Source organism: Podarcis filfolensis (assembly GCF_964270895.1).
Source record: "Podarcis filfolensis genome assembly, chromosome: 5".
Taxonomy (NCBI): Eukaryota; Metazoa; Chordata; class Lepidosauria; order Squamata; family Lacertidae; genus Podarcis; species Podarcis filfolensis.
This window is the reverse complement of record NC_139608.1, coordinates 37631770-37658923: the sequence shown is the minus strand read 5'-3', so window position 1 is coordinate 37658923 and position 27154 is coordinate 37631770. Positions and strand designations below refer to the sequence as shown.

The 27154-nt window shown below is 41.6% G+C and overlaps 2 protein-coding genes across 3 annotated transcripts; one reads left to right on the top strand and one right to left on the bottom strand.

The window, feature by feature from the left end:
* Positions 1-4262: 4262 nt before the first annotated feature.
* LOC310763704 (endothelial protein C receptor-like) lies at positions 4263-10799 on the top strand. 2 transcript variants are annotated; one of them, XM_083616322.1, is made up of 5 exons: positions 4265-5060; positions 6556-6591; positions 7510-7761; positions 8812-9084; positions 9918-10799. In XM_083616322.1, the coding sequence occupies exons 1-5, from the start codon at positions 5003-5005 to the stop codon at positions 10028-10030; spliced, it is 732 nt and encodes a 243-aa protein (XP_083472448.1). In that variant the 5' UTR covers positions 4265-5002; the 3' UTR covers positions 10031-10799. The 2 variants fall into 2 exon arrangements, with proteins under 2 accessions (XP_083472449.1, XP_083472448.1); XM_083616323.1 differs by lacking the exon at positions 6556-6591 and having other exon boundaries at positions 4263-5060.
* A 2677-nt stretch (positions 10800-13476) lies between these two features.
* DNAJB11 (DnaJ heat shock protein family (Hsp40) member B11) lies at positions 13477-27071 on the bottom strand. Its single transcript, XM_083616314.1, has 10 exons — positions 26874-27071; positions 23351-23507; positions 20261-20358; positions 18579-18711; positions 16793-16935; positions 16197-16279; positions 15326-15383; positions 14884-14995; positions 14558-14717; positions 13477-13840 (listed from the first exon to the last, which is right to left on the bottom strand). The coding sequence occupies exons 1-10, from the start codon at positions 26939-26941 to the stop codon at positions 13776-13778; spliced, it is 1077 nt and encodes a 358-aa protein (XP_083472440.1). The 5' UTR covers positions 26942-27071; the 3' UTR covers positions 13477-13775.
* Positions 27072-27154: the final 83 nt, after the last annotated feature.

The following is a 27154-nucleotide window of genomic DNA, read 5'->3' as shown; positions in this document are numbered from 1 at the left end:
AGGCCCTAAGCCATTATGCCTTGTTTAGCTTATACATAAATCAGGCACTGGTCACACCAGTGAACTGGCCAGAAAGATCCGTGGTTATTCCTGGGGCATATTTATATATCTGGCCAGCTTGTGATGAATGCTAAAAGCATTTATTGATTATATGGAAAATAATTGTGTACAGCTGAAAATGCTGGCAGCATTAAGATAAATTCAACAGTGTAAATAAGTTCTGATCAATGCAGTAATGGAAAACCAATTGGTATAAAGGTAAAGAGACCCCTGACCATTAGGTCCAGTCGTGGCTGACTCTGGGGTTGCGGGCGCTCATCTCGCTTTACTGGCCAAGGGAGCCGGCTTACAGCTTCCGGGTCATGTGGCCAGCATGACTAAGCTGCTTCTGGTGAACCAGAGCAGCACACGGAAACACCGCTTACCTTCTCGCCGGAGCGGTACCTATTTATCTATTTGCACTTTGACGTGCTTTCGAACTGCTAGGTTGGCAGGAGCAGGGACCGAGCAACGGGAGCTCACCCCGTCGTGGGGATTTGAACCGCTGACTTTCTGATTGGCAAGCCCTAGGCTCTGTGGTTTAACCCGCAATGCCATCCACGTCCCTTCAACCAGTTGGTATAGTTTTTGCAAAATATGCAGGGATATAAGATATGCAAAATGAACCATGAAAATAGAAGAAGAAGTCACTGATAGTTTAAGTTGTAAAATGTTTATTTTAAATTGTTAAACAGAAAATTTAATATAAATCATATTTTTAAAAAATGATGAATACTGAAAGCACAAAGGGAGAGTGAGGCTGATTCTATAGTTATGAGATATAAAAAAGTAACTGTAACAAGTGTTCTTAAAAAATATTTTTTTGCAATTTGACCTTGAACATGTTGAAGGTACTATTTGGGGAAGGGGAAGGATGCACACCTTGCATGCAGAAGGTCCCAGATTCAATCTCTGGCATCTCCACGTAGGGTTAGGAAATACTCCTGCTGGAAAGCCTGGGATGCTGCTGCCAGTCAGTGTGCACAACACTAAGCTAGAGAAGCCAATGGCCTCTTTATATGAGGCAGTTTCCTATGATACTAGGGGGTGTTTACTATGCTGATCTTTACATTAAGTACTAAGAGAGCAGAATATTTACCAGTGGCTTCCAGGACATGTTCAAGATAAGAACTAGCACCAGGGTCAAAACAGTTCATAATGGAGATCTCTTTTTATATCAAATTATGCCAATGTTACTGATCTATAGAAATAAACCATAAGTTCAGGTTGACAAACACCATTACAGTGGAGCTAGGATGGCCAAATCCTTTAATGCCATTCCATTCCATTAACTATAACCATAAATCAGTCCAGCACATGATGGCTTCCCATTTTACATTTCTGTTTCTTTTTATGGGTAATTTTGGTCAATTTTCATACTCAAAATACCAGAATACATAATAACAAAAGGCGGCTTTTCCCAGCACCAAACTGAAATGCTCAGGCTGACCGCACTCTGCATGAATCACCATGTAGAAGACTATACTAATTATTTTGCAAAGTGGAAACATGTTTTCACGTGAAATTATTCTATACAATAAGATTTCATACAAGGGGGTTGTGGAAAGAATGGAAGACAGCTGTACTGTTGTGGAAGATTGTAGAAATTGTAAATTAAGGCTAAGAATAGTGTGTGACTGCTGGATGCACCTGAAGTGCAAAAGACAATTCTTAAAAATTTAATTGATTTGTTTCTTCTATTAGCTGTCCTCATCTGATTCCTGTTGGTCCTTTTGTTTCTCAGCTCTAGCCATGTTAACTGGGCCTTCTAATTATTATTCATTGACTGACCTCAGATGTTCAGCTTTAGTGAGTTCACCTGTATCCACGTCCAAACAGAAACCAGAAATGCATTAAAAACCCAAGACTGCTAAACCAGGTTAGATGAAAATAAGATAAACTTTAGTGTTATTCTTTTAAATTAAAAGATGAGAACTGGATATTATTGCTGCACCTATATCTTCGCACATCTGCACCACACATTCTCATATACAGATTGAGCAGGAGAAGGAGCATGCATCTTAAACCTTTCAAGAATGTATAGAAGACTTCCTGAAAACACTTAAGTTTGTTAACATCTCTGTTGCCCTTTGGGACTCCTTTGTTAGATATATAACTACATTCAGCTGCTAACCTATACTTGCCCAACAATCTCAGTTACAAGATGCATAACCTTTTGTGTTTATCGAATTCCAATCTTCATGGTAAGTACTCTACAAGTTTCACATAAAACTTAAAATTCAAAGCATGTCTGAGTTTTGTGAAATAAAACATCTGTTTTTCTTCTGGAAAATTGTGCTGTTATGTTTTGGGTCTGGCTGTGCTATACTTCATTTAAATCACCACCAGTGCACCTCCCACAACAGACTTTCTGAAACCACACTTCGTTTTCTCTGCAGAGAAGTGGGGGAGGAAAAGGAAGCATCCCTGCTATGGCAAGGCACAGTAACCGGGAAAACCATTAAAACGAAGAACTCCAGAAACATGCTGTATAAAAGAAGGCCTCTTGATATGGTTTTTTTTTACTGAACCCACTCCAGCTGGAACACTTAGCGTGTAAGCATTTTGATGTTTTAATAAACTGACTGAATACTGACAATAAGGAGGCGCAGTGGCATGTCCAGATTAGTTAATTGCCTGCTTTGGATGTGGCCATACTCCTCTTAAGGAGCAGATTCATAGTTTGGGGTGCTCTTTGACCCATTTTGTTGCTAGAGTCCCAGTGGAGCAGAATATCACCATCATATTACTCCATTGCTGAAAGAATTGCATGGGCTGAGGGGTCTGATATATGACCATTGGAGCTCTGTTAGGTGAGAAACGGAGAAGCAGAGAGAACAAGATGTTTTAGTGGGTTCCCCTCCTCCTTTTAGTGGTTGGACTAAGACTTGAGATACTGGGGTTCTAAACTCTACTCAGCCATGAAGCTCACTGGGTGACATAAGGTTAGTCACTGTCTCTCAGCCTAACCTACCTTATAGAGACCCATGTACACCACCTTGAGCTGCTCAGAGGAAAGGTGGGATATGAATATAGTACATACATACCTACTGTGATCACTGCCAATTTGCTTGCCTCTTTCTTCAGGCCCAATCCATACCAAAACCTGGAGGTAAAAGCTGCTGTCTTGAGCCGCTGAACATGCATTGAGAGCACAAAACGGCAGCAGGATCTGGGACTCGAGGGTTAGCAGTGGGTTGCCTATAGGGGTGTGGGCTTTGTCAGGCGCCCAGCAAGACAGACTTCTAACACCACCCCTGGAGACAACAAAATGGGGAGATGTAGAAGTATGGATCTGGGTTTACATCCCTTTGTCATACAGTCATATTACATTTTATATAAAAGCTTGTACTCTCATTTTTCTGTTGGCCTGAAATAAAGCCAGAAGTTTCCAGCCTTGCTTGCTAAAAGGCTTACAGCAGGATGTTGGGATTTTCTGTCAAACACACAAAGTCTATTGTTTAATTAAAGTTGGGAGCCCTGCATCACACAGACGAGATTTTGCTATCTGCTGAAAGGAGATTTTTCTAGTCATTCTGGTAATATCCACTATCTTGGAATTACTTAACTTAGTCATTGCTACTGATAGGGTTAATCAAGGCTGCAAGGAAATGGGTTTTTGTTTTAACTTTGGAACTGTGAGTTAGAAATGGTTTAGTCAACAATGAAAGGAGTAGAGAGCTAGAAAAAAGAATAAAGGGGTCAGGCAGAAAAGAAAAAGCAAAGCAAACAGTCTGAAAAGGAACCTTTCTTCATATAGGTTTAAAATTTAGCTAGTTAAGGACATTCAACACTCTCAAGTTGATTGGTACTTTGAGGGGGTTTTGTGCAATATTTTCTGCATTGTTTATAGTTGTCGTTTAATTGTTTAATGTTTACTGAGTTAATTCATGTTTTAAAGGAATGGGGTTTAAGAATTACTCAGCCCAGAGATGGATTAACCAGTCTGCATCCTCATATCTATACTGAAGAGATCATCCTGATATACTTGTTGGTTGACCATTGCTTTATTAGATGAATTGCTGGTTAATAGTCCAGGATGGAGTGGTATGGAATGGTTTTCTGATAGATGGAAATCTCTCTTTTGAATCAGAATTTGAATAAAGTAAGAGAATGTGTGTATACAAAAGCACATACACACATGCATGTGTGTTAAAAAGCAATGGGTCATTTAGGGAGAGTGAGAAAGAAAATCGTGATACAGGATCCCTGGTGACCTGCAGTCTAGTGGATACGCTGCCCTGCAGAAGTGCTTCTGTGCCTCCACATATATTAGTAAATGCAGCAAATATCACAGGTAGCATAAATCTCTTGTGCATAGGATATTAGACCAAAAATGCAGCCTCTGGAGTAATCTAATTGCTTAGGGAGGTAGAGACTTTGCAACAATATGCTTTACACATTTGAGCCTTGAAACTGTGTATTAACTGCAAAAGTACCTGTGAACCCAAAAAGCTCTGCTAGAGGCAGGAAACGGGTTTTCTTTTCCAATGGGTATAAATAGTACTTTCCCCACAATGCCCTATTTTGATTTCCTCATCACATTTATTTCCTTCCCCCACCCGCTTTTCACACAATAAACTTGGGGAATCCTTTAAATAATTTTTTAAAAAATCATTTCCCAGTTATAGTCTGGGAATGTTGCAATAGTAATAGCTCTGGGAGAAAAGAGGGGCGAGGTCTGGCAAGGAAAAGTGTCAGTTCCTCTACTGCAGATGAGGAAATACGAAGATAGATGGAATGACATGCTCCACCCTTCAATTCCCAAGAAACCCTGGGCTCCCTCCTCTAATCCTGACGGCAGGGTAGAGAGCTGGATCCCAGATTTTGTTTGCATTTCCAAAAGACTTCAGCTCATGGTGGCTTGAGATACAGAAAGCTTGGATTTCTTTCCACAGACTACAACACTGCACAGCACCTCCAGCACTCCTGGATTTTGCAAACAAGCGATCACCTTCTGGGAATGTTACTCCTGCAAATAATCTTCGCTTGGGCTCTCTGCCACTGGGTGTATGGCGTAGGTAAGTGAAAATGCCTTGTTCTCTAATGGTGCAATTCTACTCACAAGAAAGAAGCTAGATTATTGATAGAAAACTTCACATAGAATTATAGCGTGCAATCTGTTAAGACGGGGAGTGGTGTATGGCATAGTGCAGTTTTATTAAACTGAAAATGTTTGTAGAGAACTTTTAGGGGTGGAGACAGAGATGTCTATTACCTAGGGGTTCCCTTCGTGTGTGATCTATATGCATATCTTTACTTCTGTATCAACCCGCCTGATCAGTGAAATCATCTGCCAAGATTCTCCATGTGTCTCGTCAGGGTTTTGAAGAACATCTACAAAGCAGAGGGGCTTACTTGAACACCCTCCTCAAGAAGTTTGCCTGGCGCCACTCACAGCTGTTTAGGCATTAGACAAAAACATTTGTATTTATCCAGACATTTAAATAGATTTCGTTTTAGCCAGCAATCCTTAAAGCACCCAGACTAAACCTCATTCAACACAGTGGGGCTTCACTCTGCATAAACATGCACAAGTTGGTCCTGTTATTCTTTTGCTTTCATCCTTTTGTTTTTACGGTGTACGCTGCCTTGAAAAATGTTTTAAATAAGTAAGACTACGGTCTGAAATCTGGGTGAGGGGGGTGGAGAATCAGAACAATAGATATTTGGGAATCTAGCCAGCATTTGTAAGTTCGGCTTAGAGCAAAAGATGGAAACGGCTGGCAGGAACACAGAACTGCAAAGTAGAAACTGAATTCAGCCTCATGTACAAGACCTGGTTATGAGAACAGCTCTTGTTGGTCTCAACAAAACAGACTTGCCTGATCCATTAAAGTACTATATGCAGGCACACACACATATATTGTTCAGTGAGACATCCATTACGTTCTATAGAGCAATGGTGTTTTTAAATAAGAAACAACCCTTAAAGGCAGGTGAGGGCTCTCTGACCCTCCCGAAATTGTTGGGAATATACTATCACAAGCCCCAGCCAGCATGGCCAGTGGTTAGGGATGATGGGAGTTCTGCAACATCTGGAGGGCCGCAGGTTCCCTTCCCTGATTTAAAGAATGTCTTGACACAGCTGTGTTCCAGAAGCCCTGTCCTGGCCCCCTAAGCTAACCACAGATTGCCAAAGTTGAAGTAACATTTACTCCCAATCTAGTTAGTTTTTGTACTTAGCAGCAGGCAGCAAAGCGTTTTTGGTTGACTCTGGCATCTATGCTTGCACCATGCACCAGAGTTCAAGCTCTCCTGCTTACCATGGTACCATTACATAAGAAGAAAATCTAATCTGGGATCTTGACTTTTCTATGTGGCACAAAAAAGTGCTCCACTACAATAGAGACCATTATAGCCCTGGGTAAATATCACCTACTACTGATTCTTAATAACTGTCAGCTCTTGACCAGAATCTTGTGACTATTTGGCATGGTATTTGGCATAATGCTCCATTATTATTATTATTATATTCTTATTGCCATGCATCAAATGATCTATATTTGTTTTCAGAGAGAGCTCATCATTCAACAGCAGCCTTTGTAGCAGGTATTTTATAGCATCCTTTTTCAAGCTCAGTGTTTTAAACAAATTCCAAGCAAGCACCAACTGTAAAAATTCCGAATTTTAGTTTCCCTGTTTGAACTGAGGAAAATTTCCCTTTTCGTTTTAAGCATGAGAGGGACAGAAATGAATCAGGTAGGAAATGTGCTAACATTCCAGATAAACAAAAATATGGAATACATATATAATACATTCAGAATTATTTTAACTTTTAATAAAGCATGCTAATTGGTTTAAAAATTTCCAGAACAGTTCCGTAGGGCAATTTGTTACCAAGCCCTAACTACCTCTCACCACCTTGACTGCACAGGGCTGGCCTTAACGGATTTTATTCTTTGCAGCTACAGCAAAATTCAAATTGATACCTCACTTCCACTCATCGTTAGTTTGAACTGCACACAGAGGATGGAAGCAGGGAAATAGCACTCCCTCTGAAATCTGTTTCCTGAAGTAGCTGTTTTTATCTTGCTTCAGAGAAAGGCCAGCCATATGATAAGGAGCTGGCATTTACCATGGGCACAGCATGCACCTGCATATAGGAAGCTACCTGCTCCCTCTGTGAGGGAAATTTATTTCCCTCTTAGCTGCTTTCGAGCAAGAGTCACCACAGGAAAAGAGTGGTGCCTTCCAGTCTAGGAACAACAATGGGATGGCAGTCAAATTCATGCCACTTTCAGCCCTGCACCTAGAAAAGCATCCCCTTGAAGGATAAGCCAGGAAAGAAACCCCTTCCTTCCTTCCTTCCTGTATGAAGTTTCCTGTCAACTTTAGTTTTATTCACTTGTGGTTGCCTCTGAGCAAAAGGGAGCAAGGAAAGGCTAGTGTGAAAGAACGTGCTTTTGCTATTTCTCATTTGCAGGTGGCTGAACGCAATAACTTAGGTTGTTCTGGTTTTCCTCTCAGAATCTCATGCCTTCGTTATGACTCACCTGGCCTACTTCCCAAACGACAGTTCAGTGGAAATGGTAGGTAATGCCACTCTGGATGGAAAACTTACCCACAGCGTGGAGTATCAAAATGAGCAAATGAATGCAAGCCAGTTGCTCCAGCTGGAATCTTTAGATCTCTGGGAGCAGAGGAAGAGTGCACTGCAACATTACCTTGACCTTTTCAAGACATTGGTCAACCTGTATGCTCGCGAAAGGAAAATACCATGTGAGTATTGTGGTGCAATGGTAATGGGCACAGTTGTTGCCATAGCAACTGTCACAGCTGCTTAAGATGATGGTATCATTGAGCACCAAACTTTGGGACATGGTGTGATCACGGAGTAAATAGTTTATCTAGAGATTTGTGTATGACGGAAAGTATGGTGCCATTTACTGTTAAGTAAAATTAAGCCACAGAGGCAGCCAAGAAGCCACCTCCTATTATTGCAGTCAGCTATGAGACCAGCTATGAGACCAATTTGCAGTCTGTGGTGGAAATAAAATTATATACTAATATATGCATTCATTCATATTATATCCCTTAATGAATACTAAGAACTCTTAAGGTGCTTCATTTTGTATTATGCTTTATAACACATTCCAGGCCTTGTTCTAATTTGCTTGTATAAGTTTGTCAAATAAAGACACAGGTTTAGTAAAACTGACTTGCTAAAGAAAGCAAGAGATGGCAAAGGGGCTGTATAGTGAAGATGCATTGCTTTGATCCAGCAAGTTCAATGCTTGGATATTTTAGTGGGCAGTAAGTGCTAAAATGCCTCAATAAAAGGTAAAATTGCCCTGTCTGATGTCAGTTCAGATTTTGCACTGAGAAAGTGAGATCTTGAAAAGAAAAATGGTTTGTCTTCTCAAAATATTCCCAGAGTAGGGATGCATTTGGTAAACCTTCCAGCCTCCTATACTGAAGATTATTTCTTCTGCCCCTATTACTTTCTGAGGTGTAGTTATTTTTTTCCTTGTCTATCAAAAAGTATGAAATAGGGACGTGGTCAATTATTTGAAAACATGCACATCTTGCTTATTGTGTTGTATGCATATTTACACTTTCTGGAGAGCTAGCATTAGCTGTAGCCTGTTTGCCACAATTTGCTACTGTATACATGAAATAGCTCTTTGCGGACATGTCAGGGCTAATTTCCCTGAGAAGTACAGACAGAATGCTTCCTTAGGTAATTCAGCATAATACAAGGGTGCATGTGAGAAAGATAAGAGGCCAGTTACGGGGGAAATATTTCTAACACATTTGCTTTTGTTGCAGACCCCCTACACATGCATTGTACTTTGGGGTGCCAGATCTTTGGGAATGGCACCAACAGAACCTTCTACGAGGTTTTAGTCAATGGGACTGATTTCCTGAGATTCAATGCAGCCAATAAGAGCTGGGTACCTTTACAGAAAACTCCTGTGGCCAGCTATACCAGTATGCAGCTGAGCAATTACAATGAAACCAGTGCGGACCCAGCTTTCTTCCTGCAGGAAACTTGCATCAAGATTGTAACAGAGCACACTGCAGTGAAAGGAGCCTTTACAGGTATGTGAAACACTGGTTATATGATGTCTGAGAAGCACTCCTACCCTGTGCAGGTTGTCCAAGGGAGGACACAACCAAGTATCCTTTATGGCAATCTTCTTACCAACACACACTAATGGACAGGGATGGGTATATTTTGTGGTGCTGTCACACCACAAGCATAGATGTTGGAATGAGGTACAGAATTCTGAATCACTGCCTTTCTTTAAAAAGAGAAATATAAGCACCTTGTCCTCAATATGCTGAAGATAGTCTTGGAAGTGTTTGATGAAAGCAGGAATGCAAAACACCTGACAATTCCGTAAGATGTCATGGGGCGACAGTGGGGTGGAGAGGCAGAAAGAGTGCAGCATATTACAGAGGCTTTCCAGAGATCCAGACTTCAGGACCCTTGCTAGCTTTGCTGCTTCTGACTAGCTGCAGAGCTCTGCGCACGTATAAAATGCTTTATTAGCTGCAGAATCCAGAATTACCTTGGTGCAGATAATATACCAACTGACATTTGCTTTGAGTTTTCTCTTCCTTGCAAGGGACACCCACAATCTCCTGCTGAAGCAGTGGGTTAAAAGTGGACGAGTCCATCAGTTCAGTCATATTTTCCCCCAAAACACCATCCTACCCAACTTTTTTCATAGCTGACTCAAATCGTTAGAATTTTTAGAGTGAATGCATTAGTTCAGACAGTAGCAACTTAAATCTTGAAACCAAAAATTCCAATCCTTGAACCCACCCACCTAAACAGCTAAAGCAACATTTACTTATCAAGTCTTAGAATGCAGCTGCAACCCCTCAGTTGTAGAAAAAAACTCTCAAATCTTTTTTTTGCCTTACAGGGAAACATGAAGGACGTTCACACACTCCGCTGGTGGTAGGCATCAGCCTTGGTGCCCTTGCTGTAATGGCACTAGCTCTTTGCATCTTCCTATGCACAGGCGGGAAGAGATAGCATCTCAAGTATTATATGGACCAGCAGCTCTGCAGATGGGTTAGCCAAACACCACAGAAGAACAATGAAGTTGGGATGGGTGAATCTGCCCAATTCCGTTTCTCATCTTTCCAATTTTAAGTCCACTTCTCCACATTTCTACATCAATCAGAATTTTATTTTAAGAGTCCTTATTTTAGTGTGAATTTCTATGTCATTTCACCAATATATGCATTTTTGTTCACATTATGTGGCTGGAGAGCTGCATTGCAAAATTCGGAGAGTGAATTTCAAAGGATGGCTATATTTTGCTTTGTGTATTTTAAAAAGAAAGTGTGGATCAGGTAGGTTAGCATTTAAATGTAAACTGATTCAAATTCCTCCCATCCCTCTTTTTAAAAAAATTTCTTATGAAGAAATAAGCCAATGTCTATATAAATCTGTATCCCTTGCCTCACATCTACCTGTAAGAATAAGATGGGCTCTAGAACAGCAGCAAGATCACTGCTGGTCTCACAGGAATCTTTCCATCTCCTGTCATTACTACCAGGGCAAACAGCCTCTCCCCATAGAACTTTAGTGTTTCACCCACATCAATGGACAGACACCACAGAAGCACAGCATAAAAACATACCTGAACCTCGTTTTGCTCAGTCACAGCCTCCTTTAAAGCATCCTAAATCTGGGAATTATTACCGCTCCTATTTGACATTATTTCAGTCCAATAGCATAAGATATTGAGATGGGATCGATGTATAGTTTTTAAAATAAAGTCTTCACTGCCACAAAATGTGGTAATGGCCAGACTAATTAATGAAGGATAGGTCTATCCATGGCTATTAGAAAGACTGGCTAAATGGAGCCTCCATTTTGAGGCATCATGTTGCTGTAGTGAGTGTGTGTGTGTGCGTGCGTGCATGTACAAACTACTGCCTTTATGCCCAGATTGTTGACTTTCTGGAATCATCTGGCTGACCGCTGTTGAAACAGAATGCTGGACGAGAAGGGATGTTGGAATGATTCTGGATCCAGAACTGGGCATTGCAGCATCTGTCCCCCGTCTTCAGAAGCAGCAGTGAGATCACGCTGTAGTGCAGAGCTTTCCAAACTTTTCATGTTGGTGACACACCTTTTTGACACGCATCACTTTGTGACACATTGATTCAGTTCTCCTAGCAAACCAGAGCTCAAACTAACCTCTTATAAGAGATACAGACACATATCGCGCAACACACCTAAACGCTGCAGCCGACACACTAACGTGTCGCGACACAGTTTGGAAAGCTCTGCTGTAGTGTTTCGTGTGGCAGGTATATCCAAGGCACTGTGGTATATTTCAGCAGATTTTGGAGAAGAAAGCCATGTGCGATTCTTGTTATATCTTCATACCTCCCTTGGATATATAGCATGCAATGCAGAATGATAAGTTTCAACAATAACAACCCAACATCTCAGGAATATCTATTGACTGGGTGAGTGAGTGGGGGCGGAGGAGGAATCAAGAGCCACAGAAATGTCTACTTTGATGAAAAGGAAGCCAAGCTAGAAAGAGTGCTTCTCTTACCGAAGCTAGTACTGAGCATACAAGAACACTTCCAGAAGCCAGGACTCCCATTAACTTTCTTTCCACAGACTTCCTTGAGATTACAGCAGCAAGGGACAAACCAGGAGTTGCTCCTCAACTCTACACATTTTATCCTTGCAACAGATCTGAGTGGAAAGCCAAAACTCATTTAAAAATGCTCTGAGGAACATTAGACATCTGCTCAATCAAGCCTCACTGGGTTACACCCCAAATAGGTAAAACTGTTCTATTTCTGCAAAATAGGAAACTTGTCTCTTTCTGCTTTGAATTGGTAAAGGTTCTTTACTAAAAGCAACCCTAAAACCCTTCCAGCTCTCTCTTTAAGGCCTCTTCCCTTTATACGTAAAAATACTTTCAACAGTAGGAAGAAGGATAGGAAGGGGCTGGCTTTCTGAATGTAGCAAATGCTGCATATTTTTATAAAATCATTCCAACTTATCAACAGTTATGTGGACACTTTCAATGCTAATCTATCTCTAGTTCTCTGTGAGAACCATAGATTATGGTGACAATACATTGTTACTTCAATGGCTGTTATTTCAGATAGTATTAGTGCCAATACAACACTTTCATCTTCAGCAGAGAAAATAAGCACTGATTCACTCTTATCTAGCACAAGGAGCTGATATATAAAGAAAAAAAAATCCAGCTAACATTTCACCAAGAAGAGAACATAAGCCATATTGAAACATACACAACTAATTGCAGGGCATATATTTCAGGAGCCTGAAAGATTTTAAGATTGCTGTGCTCATTAGCCAAGGGACAGTTTGGATGATAAAGGAAGAGCTGGATACCATTCTGAGTCTTTCTGTCTTGCATGAATGTATGTGTTATCAACAAGTCTTCAAAGCAGTTGGAAACAAGGGCAAATTCAGATACAAAAGGATGTGTTGCATATATGCCCAGTGTTTGCAGGAGTACAATACCATATGCAGTGTGAAATGGAGGCAATGGTTTGTAAGCATATGGGAAGCTCAAAGTGTCCTAGGTTCCTGAGTGGCTGGGGTTACCACATCGCTTATTGCTGCAAACATACTTGTTCTGTAAAATATGAATTGGCTTTACAGTTCCCACATGAGTATGTTGGCTTACATCAATTGCATAAAATGCAAAGACTGAATTTGTTGAACCACAGGCTAGGGAGGAAGTGTTTTGATGCAGTTTCTAAGAAATAGGGGGAAAGCAGCAACAGCTGCACAAAGGTGGAGGAGTGAGGAGTACATTTCTCTTTTGGAGCTGCATGGAGCAAATTCTCTATCAGCAACGAGAGTCTTATCACTTTCACCCCATATAACCAAGTGTAAACCTTCTCTACTCAAATGGTGCTCCATCTAAGGGACTGCATAGTCTTTGCTTGCTGGATTGTCTGTTTATGAACCACAGATTACAAATCCATACACATTTGCTGTAGTCTATAAAAGAAACCCAGTGGTAAGTACTGCTGCCACTCTTAGAAATGCATAGTAAGCTGTCAAAATTTTTCATGGACAGTGTCATGTACTGCAGCAATGCTTGTGCAGAACGAAATGCAAAACTGTGTGGTGGCAACAGCTACAGTACACTTCCACAGTACAAACAATAGGAAGTATCTGGACAGTTGTCAAACCCCAGAGGACAATGCAGAAAGCAAATGAAATTTCAACTGCAGAGATAAGGGTTTCTCATGCCTCAATTCCATTAGAGTGAGTGATAAGAGGACTAGGTATGTACAGAAATTAGGAGACTGAAAAGATTTTAAACCCATATTTTCTAAGCTGGGCCCAAGAACCAAAAATGCTAGCAGCAAAGAACCCATTAGTTTAAAAGTCTGAAACGGAGACAATATAAAGTAAAACAGGGATAGGGAACGAGTTATGAAAATTCACTCAGAGGGGCAAGAAAAAGTAACATCAAAATATATTTTAAAACCAGAATTTCAAACGTGGTACGTGTGTTAAAACGCCTCACATTTCTCAACTGCTGGAGCCTGATTGCTCCAGATAGAGCACCAGTTGTGTCCCAAATAAGGAAAATTCTTTTACCGTCTTCTGATCTGTCCCCAAATCACCTTCACTATTTGTAAAAATGGAGGGCTCAGCAGTCACTCCAACACCCCTCAGCTTTGTTCTACAACAACCAGAAGACTGCAGTTCATAGCACTGATTTCTCTCATTTGCAACAAAGTTCATTTGTCACCACTTAATATCCCTGCAGTCCATTGTACACCTTCTGCACTGATGCCTGTTTCAGCAGTTGTTTGAGACCTGCAAAAGATTGAAAAAAGTAATAACCATACAATGTTCCGAATATGTCACAAGGAGGAAAGAAAATCAAATGAATTCAGGCTCTTCCAATTTTAAGCCAGCACATTCAGTTTCGATATTTTGAGACCAGCTCACTCAAAACGGTTTTGAGAAAAACTCCCAGAATGATGTCTATGCAAATACTCCCCAAACATAGAAAAACAGATATGCTACAAAAGCAAGGATATTACCTTGGTTAATAACTGAAACAGACTAGGAACAAGCAAGATGTCTGGAAAAGATTCCTGACCTGTTTTTAAATTTCACTGTTTGAAAAGTTAGCAATATTTTAAAAATTGTACAAAGCAGCAATGGCTGCTCTCCTCCCTACCATCCCTAGTCTTCCAGAACATACCCCTGAAAAGATCCTGTCACTTTTGTCACAATGTCTGTAGTGGCTGGGACCATGTTATAGCCAGAGCAGCCCTTTCTGACAGGCTGCAGCAAACTGGTTGAATCATTATCTTGCAGCCAACCTATTCTAATAGATGGCATGCCTTTCTGAACACAGAATCTTAAAACTGGAAAATGACAGAATGATACCCACAAGATGGACACTTAGATGACAAAGTAACTTCCAGATCTCAGCATGAAGAATATATCAGTAAATGGAATTACTGATCAAACCATGTGGGATTTTACCATAGCAACACTATTCTAGGATACATAGATACAAACCTTCTCGTTGTTCACTTGTCAGCTGCTCTTTGGGAAAGTCTACATCAAATGTAATTATTAGAGAGCCTTTAATGTTATTGTTGTCAAAGTTGGGAAGACCTTCTCCTTTTTTCCACAGCTTGGCTCCAGGCTTTGTGGTTTTATCCCGGGCAACATGCACCTAGTAGATGGGAGTGTGGTGAAGAGTTTACAGGATTGGCATTTGTGACTAGATACTTTGACACCCCCCCCCCCATATTTTAGTGTCAACAGATGCAATTATCATGGAAATAACATAGGAGACTACTCTGAAAATGTATTATCTCAAATAGAAAAAACTGCCTTACCTTATGCCCATCTAAATGGGCAATATCCATTTCAAAACCCACAAGAGCCTCAACCAGTGAAATAGTCACATTTGTATATAAATCATCTCCTCTTCGCTCAAAAACTGGGTGCCTGTAGGAAAGATGTTAGAAAACGTTAACATATTCTACTTGTTACTTCATCAATTTTCTGTATACTTGTCAAACTCTCTGGCATTTAACTTTAAAAAAATGAATGAATTATCCTGTAAGTCTGTCACTCTTGTTGCCAAAGGCAATAAATCCACCTCAGTCTTTGCAGGAGGGGACAATTTTCTATGGGGATCATCAAAACCTTCTGCAGCTTAGCGGGTGGAAATATTTATGCAAAGTAAGTTTGTACAGTGACTAGTTAATATATGATTTTTTTGGGGGGGGTAAACAATTTATGGGTAAACAAGGCAAAAATAACTAAGCGACTTACTTGAGAACTTTTATTCGGAAGCGTAAGTCACCTGGCTCTCCATCAACATGTGGTTCACCTGTGGAAGTTCGAATATGGATTGGGTCTGGTTTCAAAACCATTTCACTTCCCACAAATGAAACCCAAAGCCAATTCTTCCCTTTAAGCTTCCCGATAGTCACATGATCCAAGAAAAAGATGTTTAAATAATTCTATCCTGCTCTTACACCAAAACAGGATTGTATAGTAGCTTACAGATGATACACACAAAAAATCCTCACTCAAGTCCCTGCCCACATACTTACCATCTACAAAGTAATGACAAAAGTAAAATGGATTGGATGGCAGAAAATAAGTAAACTCAGGTACAAGTTATTTGAAATCTAATGACTAGTTGGGGTGAAAGTGTTAAAGGAAAAGAGGTGCCAAAAGTTGATGGTTTCTCAGCTGTACTGATGGTGTGGTCTTCTCTTCGTTCTCTTCTCTGCTGCAGCCTGACAGAATAGCTGCTGCCAGGTGTCAGGGGAAGAACCCTGACTTATTAGCTGAGTTAATGGAAACCCCGCATCCCTTCCTTATTATAGCCTAATGCAACTGGTGCCATTGAAGGGGGCATGGCTGCTGCCCATGGCCAATTGGAGGCTCTCCACCAGAGCATCCTCTGGAACTGCCATTGCTAAGGTAGCTGTGGAGATAATGTTCTGTGTAGATAGTGCTGAGTTAGAAGAGGTGAATCTTTACTGCTGTTCTAGCCCCAAAACAGGTTCTTTCAACAAGGAAACCAATTTGAAAAATCAACCAGCTTTTCTGACAAGTTCTACCCCCCACCCAAGTTCTTTACTACCTCAGACCCAACAAGATATTAACTCCAGATAGAAAGGGAATATTGTACCTTCTCCAATAAAGGGATATTCCATGCCATCTCTCACACCAGGTTCTATCTCCACTTCTAGGGTTCGTTCTTCATTTACAAGCCTAAGAAACAGGGGAGAAAGGCAGTACTCTTTTTTTTTTTTAAAATATGTTTTCTTTCTTTAATGATTGCACTATAGAAGAGATGTTTGCTTTTCTTTGCTATTCAGACCATGCTGTGCAACTGAACTACAGAAGTGTTGGGCTTACTACATTATGGAACCTTAATGGTACACAGAAACAAGGTGTTTCCAAATGACTCAAGAAGTCATCTACAAGAATGCTGCAGGGAGCATTCACATGTTCTATTCCATTCCACAACACAAATGAAATGCTCTATTTGACAGGGGGAAAACTCTATCAGGGAATCTATATTGGTGGGGCAATTATTCAAATTCCAGTCAGTATCCCTGGTTTTCCAACAATTTCTCCTTCCTTCTTTCATTCCCATAGATGAGCTACACAATACACCACCATGTGGCTCAAAGTGGTAATTCTCTCTCTGTGCTACTTTCAACAGCGATGCATAATTGCAAACTATGCATGCACCAAAGAGCCAGAGGACCTCAGACTCACTTGACATTGGGACATTCATCACAAACTACTTCTTGGGTCATCTGGAAACGCCCAGGGCCTAGCTGAGTTGTCCTCATCTCTTGCCGGCAATTGCATTTCCGCTTCCCTGGTGCCTGCCTTGCTACTGGCTTGTTTCGAATAACCTGCAGAAATATAAAGAACCAGAGTCTCATATTCAGATTATACACATAAAGCACTTTAGTCTTGATGGCTTGAGTAAACGCACACATTCCACTTACCTCAGCTTGCCACCTTAGGCTTTGCAGCTAGCATGTCACATACATATATAAGGATAAAACAAGGCAGCCTAGCAGAAGTGAGAGTGCTGCTGCTTCCTCTAAAAATGCTTATATATTTGGTGGGTAGGACTGGTTGTCTCTGTTGTATTAATGGGCAGTATCCAATGCACTCTGTTTGTGCAATTGATCCCTCCTGCACCCTCCCCCAATCTATTTTGGAGGATTGAGGAGACCCAGAGAACAGATCTGGGGGGCACACAGGGGGAAATTCCATTGTGCAGCAGAAATCCTTACTCTGATGGAACAAGTCAGTTAGATACCAACATATCCTAATTTAGGTATGTGTCTGAACAGGTGTTTTTGATAGCTGTTGATTGGTGAAGATTAAATTATGTATTTTAAAATGTGTACAGTGGTACCTCGGTTACATACGCTTCAGGTTACATATGCTTCAGGTTACAGACTCTGCTAACCCAGAAATAGTGCTTCAGGTTAAGAACTTTGCTTCAGGATAAGAACAGAAATTGTGCTCTGGCAGTGCGGCAGCAGCAGGAGGCCCCATTAGCTAAAGTGGTGCTTCAGGTTAAGAACAGTTTCAGGTTAAGAATGGACCTCCGGAACGAATTAAGTGCTTAACCTGAGGTATCACTGTACAGTATTCCTTATATTGTATGTTGCTAATGTTTTGAATTGTAAAGTTGCCTACACCTTTTCTGCATAGGCGACTCGTAAGTTTAGTAAATATTAATAGCAATCTTGACCTACTTATGAATACCAAAAGCACAACTTATTTCAATGATTTGTGAATACCTGCAGCAGTTAGAGCAGGAATCCACAAATTTGGATACGGCTTACCAGAAGCCAGCCCTTATTTGTGTCCAGCTCTGGTTGTTCCCCTCTGAATCCAAAGTATGCTCGAGGATTGAGGGAGGGATTTATCTCCCTTTGCAGAAGGTAGAAGCTGTGTTAAAGACTGTTTCTGAAAAAGCAACAGTAAATATGACCCAACCACTAGTAGCAGTCTTCTTTTTTTGGCATCACAGTCTTGTTTCACTTCACATAAAACTCTCCAGAGGGCAAGATGCAATTTGAGTTTGTTGCCACTTCCTTCTACACACACTAGAAGCAGAAATAACTTGGCAGCCTGCTCAGTAATGACGAAAAGCAGAAAGATCAATTAGCAAAAGCTTTAGTTAGACCAGTTAAAATTGCTGCAGCTGTTCCACTGGAACATTAGCACTACCAGCTGTTCCACTGGAACATTAGCAATACCCTCAAGACTAGCTCAACAAGCACTCAGGTGACAACAACATTCTTCATTGTATGGTCTGTTAAAGGCAAAAGTGCCAGGAAAGGCAGAAACCACAAACTCTCAGTAGCAATACAAAAGTGATAGTGATTTGCTACTTTTCTGTATGCCATTCATGGGAAGAAGAAGCCTGATGCCAAATTTCAGTGTAGACTCTCATTTATGTTCAAACAAGAATATATAACTTCCATATCCCCAGAACTTAACAAAATAATAAGGAGCAGACTGGCATGCTTACTTCCACAAAATTTCCTGAGTACACTTCTTCCAGTGTAACTTCTAGGTCCACAATGATATCACTTCCTCTTGGAATGTTCCTATCTTGCTGGCGAGGATTACCTCCAAACATGAAACCAAAGTCTCCAAAGAAACTGTAAAGAAACGAACCATCATTATTTAAGAGAAAAGAGTAATGGGCCTATTGTGGGGCTCCTTCAAATCAACTGGTAGGAGAGCATGCATGAAAGGGTTAATTTCATCAACTCAGAAGATTATCAGATTTGTATCACCTTCCTGAAAGGAATCTCTTCCCAATTTGAGGGATAACTTCTGTGAAGAAATAACTAATAAAAACAGGAAGAGGAGCTGCTTGCAAAAACAAAAGCAAACTGCACTGAGACAATCAAATTGCAAAAATTGAAACGTGAAAAAAGCTTATGGGGCAATCAGAAACAGCTCTATTACTCAGTTTTGCATAGACTCTGAGCCCCCTTCTCAGTAAACTTTGCCTGGTCTATACATGGGTGGGTCTGCCTACTCTTCTACTAAATGAACAGTGTCAGAACAGGAAGGAAAGGGATGTATAAAACCTGCTTCAGATCCCAGAGTGGGTTTTTAAGTGGTTGTGCCCTCTCAGGGAATGAAAATATTACAGAATATATCTCCTGAAACAAGAGGTTTGCAAATTTGTGCATCATTACAAAATTGATACACATGTGGACAGGGAAAACTATACAGCTGGCTTACTGATTTTTATTTAACTATTTTAAATATATTTACCTTGCTTCAGAGCATCTTACATAAAACCACTGATATTCTCAGCTTTAACATTGCTTCTGAGAGCTGCAGAGATTTATTAAGCATATCCACATGCTACCTCCAGAAAATTATTTGGAACTGCTAACATGATAACAAAAGGCTGCTGTGCCTTGGAAATAGGAAGGCATGATACATGTTGGAAATGGAGAGCCACTGTGAACTCTGCCATGGCTTCTGTGTCTAGAGGGTTAACAGCTCCAAGAACCACATATGTTTCTGCCAAAATGAAGCAAACAAGGTAATCTCTGTTCAAGTGGCCTTGATATTTGGAGGAAAACTTTAACACTATCCCAAAGCAAGATGTGAAAGCATTGGGGAAAAATCAGACCCAGGGGCCAGAGAATTGTGAGAGTGTTTTCTGCCTTTGCTTTCACTATCTGGAACTTGCAAAATAACTGTCCTGCCTTGGCATACCCCTTGCATGTGAACTGAGCCAATGTTGGGCCTCTCCTCATAAGGAGGATGAAAATGTCCACACGGAGGACCCATTCACACCAATCAAGAAACTGATATTCAGGCATTCTAGTTTGACTTTCAGATCCCCTTGGAAGTGTTTGCTCCAGCAGAAATAAAATTTAATTGCTTCTGTCTTCCCAGTCACAAGGGACTTAACTCTTCCCTGCCTCTTCTATAGCTGATTTTTAAAAAAAGGAATATTCACTTGTGTGATATGGATTCAGTGCAGTGTCTACTCACCATGACAGACTTCTATTGCTGTAATATATTCTTGCACATGTCACTCATTATGAAAGAAGCCAGAGGAGAACCTGAAGACAATATACTACAGCAATAGTGTTGGCTGCAATGAACTACCAATGATATCCCTTCACCGTAAAGCTTGTAATCTTGTGCAAATATGTTGGAGAAATAAAACAGACTTACTGTGAAAAAATATCTCCATGAGAACTCTGGTGACCCTCTTTCAATCCCTCTTCTCCATATGCATCATACTGCTTTCGCTTTTCCTCATCTGACAATACCTGCAGGAGATAACAGTGTGCATCTACGTATCAGGCAAAACTTTAACATAACTGTTACAAAGCAGTGAAATCTGGTATTGATTCCACGTCAAGTGGAAACACGTTCCACTGATTTTTGTCAGGGAAATGCCTTCAGCAGTGGCCTTATGGCAGCCTAAAATGTTTGTTTGCTTGATTGCAATTGATGTCTTAAGGCTGATGGAAGATTTTGAATGCAGTTATTCTTAGAACTGCATGGAGACTCAGCATTATAAAACCTATGAACAATGGATTGTGTCCAATATTGTCACTCAGCTGCCAGTAAGGTTTCAATTAGCAGAATGAGCAAAGAAACATTTTTTGGCAATTTCCCACTGGCAACCCCCTCTCCCTCGGGCTCTAGAAGGTTGGAGGATCCTCCAGAGAAGATTTAGGGTGGGTGCAGGGGGAGGGGGGGAAAATCACAAAAAATTGCTTCTCTCCTTGTTTTAACAATGGAAGCTTTATTGTCAGTTGAGCAACACTTTTTGATATAACCAAATATGCAAATATTTAAAAAACAATTTGTGACTTTTCTTGACACTGTAGATGAGATAAGCAACAGTCACTGGTTTCCATTCTCAACCTGTAATACAGTGAAAGCTGTAGAAGGGCTTACAAAACATTTTTTCATTGTCCATACTTTATCATCAGAAGATGTATGCCCTCCTCTTGCGGGGGCCCAATTAGTGCCATTGCCTTCCGTTAAGAGTTTGAGTGTAATCCTTGACTCCTCCCTTTCCATGGAGGCGCAAGTTACAGCAACAGCCAAGGCGACATTTTTCCACCTTCGCCGCATCAAGCAGTTGGTCCCTTACCTTTCCCGCCCCGACCTGGCCACAGTGATCCATGCGACGGTCATCTCCAGGCTTGACTACTGTAATTCGCTCTACGCGGGGCTGCCCTTGAAGCTGACCCAGAAACTCCAGAGGGTGCAGAATGCTGCAGCGAGGCTCCTCACGGGGTCTCTGCCACGGGAGCATGTTCACCCACTGCTTTTCAAACTGCACTGGCTCCCGGTAGAGTACAGGGTCAGATTTAAGGTGCTGCTTTTGACCTTTAAAGCCCTTCACGGCCTAGGACCCTCGTACCTACGGGACCGCCGCTCCCGGTATGCCCCACGGAGAGGCTCAAGGTCCATAAATAGCAACACCCTAGTGGTCCCGGGCCCTAAGGAAGTTAGATTGGCTTCAACCAGAGCCAGGGCCTTTACAACTCTGGCTCCGGCCTGGTGGAACGCTCCTGCAGGATCTGATTTCTTTCCGCAGGGCCTGTAAGACAGAGTTGTTCCGCCTGGCCTTTGGCTTGGAGCCAATTTGATTCCCTCCCTCCCTTTCTTTCTTTTTTCCTTTCCTTCTCCTCCTGCGATGAGGCTACATTTTAATATTTTAATGTTTCCATATTTTAATGTTGTATTTTAATTTTGTTTTTAAGTTGAAATCATTCAATTTGTTTTTATTATTGCTTGTAAGCCGCTCTGAGCCCGGCCTTGGCTGGGGAGGGCGGGGTATAAATAATAATAATAATAATAATAATAATAATAATAATTTGCACCCCAATCCTATGTTTACACAAAAGCAAGTCATACAAAATTTAGCAACAGGCAAGTTAGGGTTAGGGTGATTAATTGCATATTTAATAACATACTGCAGACTTTAATTTCAGCATAAGAAGCGGTCAACTAGATAAAGCTAGCTTGCAAGCTCCTAGTGCAATAGTTCTTATTTCTCTAGAGTTCTCTTCCTGCCAACCACACTACTGTGCATTCCATGCTGCAGCCTGTTCAAGTATCTTGATTCATTGAATTTACAGAGCAATGGAAAAACTGTGTGACTGTCAAAAGGGGATTCCTGTTCTTCAATTCAGAAGAGAGAGATCTGGCTATCTAGAAAAAGCTAGCAGAAACATGAGGCATGAGCAATGCATAAAATGTTTAGAATTTCATCTGTTTACCTCCCTCTGCCAATAACATTCCTGAGTTTAATTTCTGTAACGTGTCATTCAGTGGTTAGGCCAGTGTGCTTTTTTATCCGTATCAGGAAGGTGCACCAGAAAGCCAGGCATGGCCTATCTAACACTAAAATCTCCACTTGTACATTAGCCTGGACTAGTATTTGCAAATACAAGAATCACGCCTGACAACTGTGCTCACTTTGGGCTCCCTGGAGATGTCATCTGGACTAAAATCTTTTGTTGTAAATTCTTTAGAGGCTTAAAAAAAGAGCAGGCATTATATAAATTTTGTTAAATAAATCCTTCACCTATGCTCCCAAAAAGCACAATAACAGGCCAACCAACAAGCTAATGATTTTTTGTTAACCAGCCATTAACTTCAAGAAGTCCTTTCACTATGTCAATTTAAAGACAATTGGTAGAGCATGTTAATTTGGCACAGATAAAATACAGATATGATACATTTTGTTGCTAATGTAAAAACAACAGTAAAAAAAACTCTGTGTTTTGTCTGTTTGCCAAACTTAAAACCATCTACAGAGCATTTTCAAATACAGCCGTACCTTGGAAGTCGAACGGAATCCGTCCCAGAAGTCTGTTTGACTTCCAAAACATTCAGAAACCAAAGCTTCTGATTGGCTTCTGATTGGCCAACTGGAAGCTGCAGAAGCCCCATTGGACATTCAGGTTCCAAAAAACGTTCGCAAACCGGAACACTCATTTCCAGGTTTGCGGCATTCGGGAGCCAAAATGTCCGAGTACCAAGGCGTTCGGGATCCAAGGTATGACTGTATAGGTGTGTCTATAAATTATCCTAAAGAAATGAATGATAGGAAAGGGGATGGAGATGACTTTCTAGGAATGCCTGTTAATGACACTCTATCATAACCATGCTGTAGTTGACTTAAGACATTGTCCACTTACTGCTCACTCTGCTAAGGTTTTGCTAAATAGCAAATATTGAAACAGAGAAAGCAATGGGTGCACTAGTTGGGCACAGACTTTCCCCCAATACACCAACCTCATAGGCAGCCCCAAGATCCTGGAATTTTTCCTGCGCACGTGGATCATCAGGATTCCGGTCTGGGTGAAGCTGCAGGGCGAGTTTTCGGTAGGCCTTCTTAATGTCTTTAACAGATGCACTACGGGGCACCCCCAAGATCTTGTAGAAATCTCTCCTAAAAGAAAAATGAAGCCAGTTATTGTTGTGCATCTTCTTCCTTTAATGCGACCACATACTCAGGCTACAAGTTAGAGAACAGCAGGAGGGCTCCGTTTCCTTCTTCAACTCCAATATTGCTGCTTACCACAACAATTATAACTTGTAATAAAGCTCTACAAGCATGGCATCCAGAGAATGACAGAAATGGTGCCTCCAAGGAGGTATTAGAACTTTCAGCCAGAGAATACTTGAAGGGAAGGTCCTGTTTTTAAAATGTGAGCTCACTGAAAACCACATGCCATATACACAGCCAGTCTCTCTCTAATAGTGCAATCCTAAACACACTTACTAAGGAGTAAGCCCTACTGAACACAGTGAGATTTACTCCAGAGTAAATAAGCTTAAAATTGCCCTATAAATGTACTATGCGGTCTTAATCTACACATTAATAATATGCATATTCCCAAGTGTCTACTCAATGCCTGTGTCCCCTGAGGGAAAAGAAAAAAGAAGAGAAACACAGGCAAAAATTAAGGAGCTGACGTGATAAGAAGGCTACAATAGTGTGTTTGTGTGTAGGCATGAATACATTAGTATTTAAACTGGATACCCCTTTGAATACATTGGCAGAAAACGGATGCAAATAAAATGGGATGTGAAGTATATGAAATAAAAGGTGTTACCAAAAATACACAATTACAGTGAAAAGAAAAACAGAAGGCTTGCTTGGTCCCCACTCTTAAGCTTCTGCCATTTATTGAAAACATTTGTGGTCCATAGGCTTTTGGCCAGATGGACTGAATTATTTTAATACAGTATAGTCTTAGTAGACTTATATATGTTAGGCATTTATTATTTATTTAGGTAAATTTATATACTGCCTTTCTTCCACTACTGAACTCCAAGTCGTGTACATGGGGTTACAAGACACACGCTCATCTAGAAACAAACCAAACCCAGACATACTTAGCTCCAATAAGGTGGCTGTATCAGGCCACAACCATTTATTTTAATTGTGTAAGCTTCCCTGTTTATTGCAATTTCAATAGAAAGGAATGTATAAGCTAACAAATAAGTGAATTTACTTGTGGGATTTATGATACTGTACATTCTCAACCAACGTCACGAGAAGGGACAAGCAAACATAAGTAACACACAAACTAACATTGGCTGTGTTTTATCTTGGAGTTCCCAGACCTTATCTTTATTCAATGTCATTTGGGGCAAGCCTACACATATTTATTTACTCAGAAGTAAGACACCCTGTGTTCAATAGCATGCTCCTGTACTTTATTTATTATAGATTTATATTTTTATATATTTTAATTATTTCAAAAAAATGTACACAGCTTAATCACACCGATCCCTAAGTGGTGTAACCAGGTGACTGGCAAAATTTCAATTCACAATAAAACAAATCAAAATATATAAAAATAATACAAATAGAAAAGGCATAAAAACAAGTCCAACCAAGATAAAATGGATCAATCTGAATTAAAAAGTCTTGAGAAACAACAAGGCCTTTCCCTGAACCTAAAATGACATCAGAGTGAGTCTCCCTGAGAGAACATTCCACAACTGGGAGGCTACCACTGAGAAGGCCCTTTCCCCAATATTCACCCAACTGTACCTCAGATGGCAGGGAACCTAAATAAGGACCTAAGGATCAGCTATGAAAATATTAATGTACAGATAGGCAGACAAGGATAAGCGGTCCTTCATGTACCCTGGGCCCCATATCATAAAGGGCTTGAACTAGCACTTTGAATTGGACCTTGAAATAGATTTGGAACCAATGCAACTGATGAAGCACAAGCATACATTATCATAATGCCTAGTCCCAGCTAGCAATCTAGCAGTTGTAGTTTCTAAACTGTCTCAACATGTATTTTTAAATTTTTTAAATTACGGTAAATTTGTATCCTTCCATCCATTTTAAATTACCTCAAGACAAGTAACAACCTCTAAAATTAGATGAAACCAACAAGAGGATAAAAGACAGCGCAACCCTAAAACAATTGATCAATCTACCTATCATTATCAAACCATACAGGTTCTTACACCTAACATACTCAAAAGACCTGGAAGAAGGGCTAGGTCTTCAGCCTGTGCTGAAAAATGTTCAGTGTTGGCATCAGTCAAACGTCTGGGACAGTGTGTTTCACAAGCAGGTAGCAATTGCCGAAAAGCCTTCTGGTGAACCAGACTCCCAAACCTTACTCAACAATATTACCAAAAGCGCCTCCCTGGCAGACTTCAAAGCTGAGACAGCACTATGTAGGGGGAGGTCCCTCTCAGGAGGTTACTGGATCCTGTAATAATGCATCACAGTTGTCTAATCTGAGGGTTATCAGAGCATGGATAAGTCAGTGAAAGGTGCTCAATGACAGCAACAACCTGCACCTTGACAATGATGAACTATCCCCAGGCTGCGAACCTGTTCCTTCAGAGGAGACAAACACGGCCCCAACAGTATCTCCATCTTTTTTTTTAATCAGGCCACAGCGTACTGGCCTCCATTCAGTTCCTGCCTCTTCCTAGTGCACTAGCATCTCAACCCGTACAACAACGCAATGTGAGAGGCAGCACCTGCTTCTGTGCCACGTACCACATCTATAACCTGCCTTTCCTCAAATGAGCCCAAGGCAGTGGGTGCAGGCCTTCCTCCAATCTCCCACAACAACAACCCTACGGAGTGGGCTAGGCTGAGCGTGGTCCATGGCTGAACAGGACTTTCAACACAGTCCTGGCCGGATAACTCTGATACCCCGAACTACAGGCGGAAATACATGACTAAACAGTGGTACCTCGGGTTACATGCGCTTCAGGTTACATACACTTCAGGTTACAGACTCCGCTAACCCAAAAATATTACCTCAGGTTAAGAACTTTGCTTCAGGATGAGAACAGAAATCGTGTGGTGGTGGTGCAGTGGCAGCAGGAGGCCCCATTAGCTAAAGTGGTACCTCAGGTTAAGAACAGTTTCAGGTTAAGAACAGACCTCTAGAACAAATTAAGTTCTTAACCCGAGGTACCACTGTACCAACCAACCGAAACTCCCTCGTCTGCACAAGCTGCGAAAGCGGCAGCAAACCGGCCTTCTTCCCGGTCACCCTGGGCGGGGGTTGGGCGAGGAGCCATAACGGCTGTAACCGGGGAAAGGGAGGACAGGACCACCCGCCCCGCGTGGGAAGAGGAAGGCGAGAGCTGCCCCTGTGAGGAAGGGGAGAGGTGGCGGCGAGGGGCGGGCGAGACGAAGCCCCCTGGGCGGCAGTGAGGGGCGAGGGGAGCAGGGGGGCTCCACCCGACCGCGAGGCCACCTGCCAGTACCGGTGGGGCGGCGCCGTTTCCTCCCGGTCCCTTCCCGCTCCCCTCGGCTCACCCGGCGACGGCGTCTCCGAGCAGGCACAGCAGCAGCAGCAGAAGCCCGCCGAGGGAGCGGGGTGACATGGCGGGAGGGGTGGTCTCTTCGAGCAGGTTCCAAGCGCGCCCCCTCCTCGGCTCCTCTCACACGCCGGTAACCATAGGCACGCACGAAAGAGAACCCGGTGAAGCTAACCGCCCAATCAGGCTCCGACTCGGCGCGCGCCGCTGGCCAATCACAACCGCACACTTCACCCGCGGCCCGGCTACAGCCGCCCAACCAGGCTTTGAGACGTCAAC

What these genes read in the sequence shown, in the direction of transcription:
- LOC310763704 (XM_083616322.1), top strand. Translation starts at nt 5,003, where the DNA reads ATGTTACTCCTGCAAATAATCTTCGCTTGGGCTCTCTGCCACTGGGTG. An exon ending in CCACTGGGTGTATGGCGTAG is followed by an intron (nt 5,061 to 6,555) that starts GTAAGTGAAAAT and finishes ATTTGTTTTCAG; the next exon opens with AGAGAGCTCATCATTCAACA. An exon ending in TCGCGAAAGGAAAATACCAT is followed by an intron (nt 7,762 to 8,811) that starts GTGAGTATTGTG and finishes CTTTTGTTGCAG; the next exon opens with ACCCCCTACACATGCATTGT.
- DNAJB11 (XM_083616314.1), bottom strand. Translation starts at nt 26,941, where the DNA reads ATGTCACCCCGCTCCCTCGGCGGGCTTCTGCTGCTGCTGCTGTGCCTG. An exon ending in CTCGGAGACGCCGTCGCCGG is followed by an intron (nt 23,508 to 26,873) that starts GTGAGCCGAGGG and finishes TTTTTCTTTTAG; the next exon opens with GAGAGATTTCTACAAGATCT. An exon ending in ATCTTGGGGCTGCCTATGAG is followed by an intron (nt 20,359 to 23,350) that starts GTTGGTGTATTG and finishes TATCTCCTGCAG; the next exon opens with GTATTGTCAGATGAGGAAAA.